This window comes from Emys orbicularis, chromosome 17 (genome assembly GCF_028017835.1).
Source record: "Emys orbicularis isolate rEmyOrb1 chromosome 17, rEmyOrb1.hap1, whole genome shotgun sequence".
NCBI lineage: Eukaryota > Metazoa > Chordata > Testudines > Emydidae > Emys > Emys orbicularis.
Window position 1 is genome coordinate 1,561,228 of NC_088699.1, and position 6,790 is coordinate 1,568,017.

At 72.3% G+C, this 6,790-nt stretch overlaps 1 protein-coding gene across 1 annotated transcript; it reads left to right on the forward strand.

Annotated features, from left to right (window-relative positions):
- The first annotated feature begins 2,098 nt into the window (after window positions 1–2,098).
- Window positions 2,099–6,462, forward strand: LOC135890984 (hypermethylated in cancer 1 protein-like). The gene is made up of 2 exons (XM_065418470.1): window positions 2,099–2,150; window positions 4,547–6,462. Exons 1-2 carry the CDS (start codon window positions 2,099–2,101, stop codon window positions 6,460–6,462), a joined length of 1,968 nt encoding a protein of 655 aa, XP_065274542.1.
- The last annotated feature ends 328 nt before the right edge of the window (window positions 6,463–6,790 follow it).

A 6,790-nucleotide genomic window follows, 5' to 3' on the forward strand; every position in this document is an offset into this window, starting at 1 on the left:
TGAGGGGGGAGCTGGGTTGGGGGCGCTGGGCCGGGGATTTTCCTCCGAACTTTCCCGCAGAGCCAAACCACGAGGGCACCCCCGGGCCCGCGCGGTCTTTACCCGCCTTTCCCCTGCTCGGTCCCAGCACTCGGGGACGCTTTTCCTTCCTTCAATTGCCATATTTGGGTGTCGCATTCCCAAGATCGATTGGCCAATGTAAGTCACGTGGTGGCCCCCCAAAAAACAACTTTCATTTTCAATCCCCCCACCAACACACTAACCGGTGCCCGATGCGGCACAGCGCTCTGCCGCCAGCCGGCCCCGCCCGCGCCGGGGGGTCCCCCCGGGTCCGCTGTGCCCGCTCCGCGCCCAGGCCGGGGACTGTCCGTACGAGGGAAGGCCGCAGGCGGGGCCCCGGAGAGCCCAGCCTGTGCCAGGCGCGCCCCGTCCGCCCGGCGGGCGCTCCCGCTGCCCACAGGCCAGTGGCTCCCTTGCCCAGGCTGCGATGAGGCCCCGCCCGCCCCTAGCCCGGAGGGGCCGCGTGGCTGGGCTGGGGTCGCTGCGCACGGGTGCTGGGGACTGAGCGGGACCGGGCCTGGCTCTCCCCGAGGGCTCCAGACCCGCGGCGCCCCAGGACTGGCTCTCGGTCTCCAGCCCTGCACCAGCGGCCTTCCCGCTCCCCAAGCGTCCCAGCTTCCCTCGTCCCGCCCGCAGAGCCCCTGTCCTGCCCCGCCTGAGCCCAGGAGCACCGGGCCCAGCCAGACCCTCCCCGCAGCGGGCAGCTCGCGAGCCGAGACCCGCCTGCACCCCGGCGAAGCACAGAACTCCCTCGCCCCCGAGGGGAAGCCGACCCCGGGCCGGGAGCTGCCGGGCCCTACGAAGCCCCCTGTGCTGACAGCGACCCTTGTCCCCCCAGACACCTTCCGCGGTGCCAGGGGCGCGCACCTGCGTGGGGAGGAGCCGCCTGGCAGCGCGGATGAGCAGGCGGCGCAGGAGCGGGGCGAGGGACGCTAGATGGCAGCAGGAGCCGGCGCTACCGCCAGCCGGGGCCCCGCCGAGAGGCGAGCGAGCGCCCGGCAGGAGAACCACTGCACCTGGCCTAAGAGATGAGCCCAAGGTAGGTGCGGGGGCTGCTGAGCCGGGAGAGCCGCCGACTCCCGGACAGCGCAGGGGCAGGTGACCGGCCCAGGCCGCGACGGGGACATCAGCGGGGGACTCGGGAGCCCGACACCGCCGGGAGCCACATCCGAGACTAAAGGGGGAGCCCAGCCCCGTTCCCGTCCCCGTCCCCCCGCGGGACCCGCTCCCCGGCGCCCTTCGGGCCCATCCTGTGCGGGGCTAGCGCAGTTTATCCGCAGCTGGAAGCGCCCCGCGGCGGGAGCAGGAAACCGGGGGGAACGCGCGGCTTCCCGGCCCCCGATAGACTCACCCAGGCATCCAGGACGGGAGCCGGGCTCCGGGGCTCGCTTGGGCGCTCTCCCTCTGCGGGAGTCGGGGCCGGAGGGGAAGGGGCCGCCGGGGAGCCGTGCGCGGACCTGGCGCTGATACTTTCACCTTCCCAACGGGCCCCTCCCAGCCCAGCGGCCCGGGGCCGCCCCCCACCCCGCAGGCAGACGAAGCGGGTTAAATTCCCGCGCCGGGCGGACGCTTAGGAGGCGGGATCCGGGCAGGCCGGTCCCGGAGACAAGCGGGGCTTTTCCTTCCCGCCGCGGGCAGGGGTCCCCGGGCCAGCTCCGTGGGGAGCCGTCCAGGACCCCGCTCCTCCCCCTGCTGCTGGGGCCCGCTCGCCCGGCCCCGCCCGGGGAGCCGAGGGGAGGAGGAAATCAGCTGCTGTCCCTTTAACAGGCGCTGGCGCTGAGCGGAGTTCAGGCCGGGGTCAGTGGGAGTTCGCAGCCCGGGCTTTACCTTTGCGCCTAGCCGTGCGCCGGCGGCACATGCTGCCTCCTGCGCTGCGCCCCGGAGCGGCCGCGGGGCCTGGCACGCAGGGCGCAGCGAGCGCCGAGGGAGGCAGCGCCTTGGCAGCACAGCCCGTGGAGCTGGCATGGGCCGGAGGCGCCGGCTGGCGGCGGGGAGCGCACGGCGGGGACCCAGGGGCTGAGGCTGCTGCTCAGGGGACATGAGAGTCCGCAGAGACCTCGGCTGGCTGGCGGAAGCGACGGAGCCCCCAGGTACCGCGGGGCGGGCCGGGGCGGGAGGGCGCCTGTGCCGGGGGCTTCTGCCCGTGCCCCTGGGAGCAGGGCGGGCGCTCACCTGGCCGGGGCCCCCCACTCATCCTGTAGTGCAGCACGGAACCGGGGAAGGGGCGGCCCGGGGGCACGGCTGGGTCCCTCCCGGGATGCGACCGCATAAAGCCGGGCAGGGGGCGCCGGGGGGCTGAGCCGGAGCCGCCCGAGGCAGCGGGCGCTTTGCAGGGAACGAGGAGCGCAGCCCTGGGGCCGGGCCGCTCGCGGGGCGCCTGGCTCCGAGAGCAGAGGAGGAAGGGTCGGTCCCTGCGGGGGGTGGCAAAGCGGCCCGAGGTGCTGGGGGCGCTGCCACCCCCCGGCTTGAGGTGGCTCCATCAGAACCAGGGTTACAGTTTGGTTCCCTGGCTCTCAGCACCCCGCTATCCACACTGTTCCAGCGCCCTGCAGGCGCCGCAGCCAGATCCCGGGAGGGGAGTTGAGGGCGAGGTCCCGCGGAGCCAGCGCTGGGCCTCCTGACCCCAGAGCCGGCAGGTCCCCCAGGGGTTCTCGCCCAGGTGGGGGCCGGGCCCTGCCCTCGGTGCTCGCGGCTCCCCGACAAGCCCATGGACGGGAGTCCCGCTGGCGACCAGCAGAGCCGGCCTGGGACTTCCCCACGCGGGGCTGCAGGAGGGGACCGATCCCCGCGGGCAGAGAGCGGGTCCCGCCGGGGCTGAGTCGGGCCGGGGCTGCCAGCGGGCGGGGACTGGCCCCTAGGCCGGTCTCTCTTCTCCAGCCCCTTTGCCTCCTCCCCGGCTCCGCTGCAGGCCCAAGGACAGAGGGGCTGGACCCAGGGCTGCGGGGTTGCTGCATTTGAAGTGGTTTCCATCGTGCAGAGGGTTTCGTGGCTCTCAGCGCCCCATGAAACATCCGTCCAGCGCCTCTGCCCAAAGATGCTGTAAAATGGCGAAGTTTGGCTCCCCCGGCGGGTCTCGGCTCCAGCCCGGCCCTTCCCCGCCCGCCCTCGGGCTCGCACTGCTCGAGCCCAGTTGGCCCTGGCGCACCCACAGCTCCTTCGCCTCCCAGGGGAGCCGCCGCCTCGCTCTCCCCGCCACAGCAACTGCGCCAGCCGGGCCCCGCTCGCTGCGGACCCGGCCCGTGTCTAGGGCTCCGGCCATCCCGGCCCAGGCCAGGCCGACCCGGCCAGCAGCGCCTTCCCCTCCCTTGCCCTGGCTCTCTCGAGTGGCCCCCTCGCAGTGCGGCCTGTCCCGGCCTGGGCCCGGGGAAAGGGGCCCCGCTCCTCTGGGGGCCGCTTGTTCTCCCCAGCAAGCCAGCCCGGGCAGGGGCGAGTCGGGGAAGCCCGGCCCGGCTCCTTCGCTGGCTTTGGGGCCTCCTGGTGCGAAAATCGCCAGCGGCGGTTAGAATTAGGGCGCGCCAGGGAGGCAGGAGAAAGCAGGGCCGGAAGGCGAGGGGCTCCGGGCCCCCCAAGCACCCCTGGCCCCCGGGGCTGGCCCTGGAGCCCGGGCCCCGCTCGTCGAGTTTGGGATCAGAAGCGGAGCGGGGCTTCCCCCTCCCCCCGGGCGCTGGGGAGGGGCCGGCGGCCGCAGGCAGCAGCGGGTGCGCCTAAGGCGGGAGGGGGCAGGACGGGGGCAGAGGTGTCCCGGCCGGGGAGCCGCAGGTGGCCTGGCCCCTCCGCCCCCCGCTCAGGTGGGGCTGGGCTCGCAGGCGGCGCTGGAAGCGGAGGCAGTGATGTCACCTTCTCCCAGCGCCGGCAGGGGCTTTGCCCCCTCCCCTCCCCCGCCCGGCCGCGCAGAGAAGCCCCGATATAAGGGGTGGCACAAGGCAGCGCAGCAGCCAGTGCGCAGAGGAGGCGGCGCAGCCCCGGCTCCCCGGCAGGACTCGCCCGCTCCTCCCCAGGTAGCGGCTGGGCCCTGGCAGCGCCGCATCCCGGGGCTGGGGCTTCCCGCTGCGGCCGGCGGCGCGGCGCCCTCGCCCCGTCTAGGCGCAGCTCCGAGAGCGCAACTGCCTCGACTCCCACCCGCAGCCGAGACCCAGCAGCCGCCGGGAGCCGCGAAGGGCGCAGCGAGGCCGGGCGCTAGCTGGGGCGGCCGCCGACTCGGCGCAGGTCCTGGCGCTGGGAGCCGGCCTCCTGCCGCCTCGCTGGGCGCTGGGGGCAGGCGCGTGTGGGCCGGCGGCCCGAGGTCCCCGCTGCTCCGGCTGGGGGCTCCCCGGGGGGCGGCAGGTCGGACGGCGGGGCCCGGCTCCCTCCCCGGGCAGCGCCCGCCGCCGCATTCCAAGGCCCTTGCGCAGCGGGCAGCGGGGCGGGGATGTTTTGCCTAAATTAGGCCGCGCGCTGGGCCGGGCCGGCCGCCAGCCTGGCGCCCCTCACCGTGTGTGTCTTGCAGGTGGCGGGGGGAGCCCCATGCTGGAGGCCATGGAGATGCCGAGCCACTCCAGACAGCTGCTCCTGCAGCTCAACACGCAGCGGGCCAAGGGCTTCCTGTGCGACGTGATCATCGTGGTGCAGAACGCGCTGTTCCGCGCGCACAAGAACATCCTGGCGGCCAGCAGCGTCTACCTGAAGTCGCTGGTGGTGCACGACAACCTGCTCAACCTGGACCACGAGATGGTGAGCCCGGGCGTCTTCCGCCTGGTGCTGGACTTCATCTACACCGGCCGCCTGGGCGAGTGCGAGCCGGGCGAGCAGGGCCTGGGCGCCGTGCTGGCGGCCGCCAGCTACCTGCAGGTGCCGGCCCTGGTGGCTCTGTGCAAGAAGAAGCTGAAGCGGACGGGCAAGTACTGCCACCTGCGAGGCGGCTACAGCCCCTACGGCAAGATGGCCAGGGGGCTGCGGGCCGCCACCCCCGTCATCCAGACCTGCTACTCGGCTGCCCCCCGGCCTGTGGACATGCAGCCTGGCGAGCCCCACAGCACCCAGTGCGGGGAGCTCTATGCCTCTGCCTCCCAGGGCACCGCCCTGCACCAGCCTGGGCTCTGCCCACCCGAGAGGCACTGCTCTCCCCCCTGTGGCCTGGACCTCTCCAAAAAGAGCCCCACCAGCCCTTCCTCCCAGCTGCTGCCCACAGACAGACTCCACCCGGGGGACAGCAGGGAGCCCTTGCTGCCCCCCGGACACGACAGCCCCCCGGGCAGCGCTTCTCTGCTGGCCAACCACAGCTCCGCCTACAAAGACCCTCCCCAGGTGGGCGAAGGCGTGATCCACCCCGCGGAGCGCTTCCGTGGCAGCCCGCCCTGTGCCGAGCCCCTTGCCCGGGCCGAAGGCCGCGACTTCCTGTACCGCTGGATGAAGCACGAGCCCCCGGGCAGCTACCTGGAGGAGTGTGAGGCGGAGAAAGAGCCTGAGCGGGAGGAGAAGGCCGAGTCGCCCCCGCAGTCCCGCTACCCCAGCATCGAGAGCAACGAGCTGGAGAACGACAACAGCACCAGCGAGGACACGGGCAGCAGCGAGGGCCCATCCCCCGGGGGCACCCTGGGCCCCTACTGCAGCCACCTGGCCTACGAGCCCGAGAGCCTGGGGGACAACCTGTACGTGTGCATCCCGTGCGGCAAGGGCTTCCCCAGCTCGGAGCAGCTCAACGCCCACGTGGAGGCCCACACCGAGGAGGAGCTGTACCACAAGGCGGCCTCGGAGCAGGCCGGCCCCTTCCTGGACAAAGGTGGCCAGAGCCTGGGCGACATCATCCGGCCCTACCGCTGCTCCTCCTGCGACAAGGCCTACAAGGACCCGGCCACGCTGCGGCAGCACGAGAAGACGCACTGGCTCACACGGCCCTACCCCTGCACCATCTGCGGCAAGAAGTTCACGCAGCGCGGCACCATGACGCGGCACATGCGCAGCCACCTGGGCCTCAAGCCCTTCGCCTGCGACGCCTGCGGCATGCGCTTCACCCGGCAGTACCGGCTCACCGAGCACATGCGCATCCACTCGGGCGAGAAGCCCTACGAGTGCCAAGTGTGCGGCGGCAAGTTCGCCCAGCAGCGCAACCTCATCAGCCACATGAAGATGCACGTGGCCGGGCCCGACGGCAAGGCCAAGCTGGACTTCCCTGAGAGCGTCTTCGCCATGGCGCGGCTCACGGCCGACCAGCTGGGCCTCAAGCAGGAGAAAGCGGCCGAGCTGCTGTCGCACACCTCACACTTCCTCAGTGACCCCAAGGGCCTGGAGAGCCTGTACCCGCTGGCCCGGTTCACAGCCGAGCACCTGGGGCTGAGCCAGGAGAAGGCGGCCGAGATGCTGGGTTCAGCCTCACACCTGCACAGCGAAGGTGGCCGGAGCATAGAGTGCTATTCCCCCACCTAATGGGGCATCCCAGGGCTGCCCACTCCAGCCACAGCCAAAGAGCCCACGTGGCCATGGGGTCTCCAGAGCCCACCTCCCCCTCCCCAGATGGACTCTCTGTAGCATTTGGGGAGTGGTAACTTTTCTCCCTGAAAATGTGCAGTGGCCGAATGCTTTCTCCATCCTCCATCCAATGGGGAAAAGCCAGAAGCGCCAAAGAGGGGGTGGGGTGAGCCCCTGGCAAAGGGCACCGGGCAGCAGCTCTCTCCAGCTGCTCACTCTCAACCTGGTGTAACGGGAGCAGCAGAAGGGTTTGATCTTCTGAGGCCTCTGCAGGAATCTCTACACC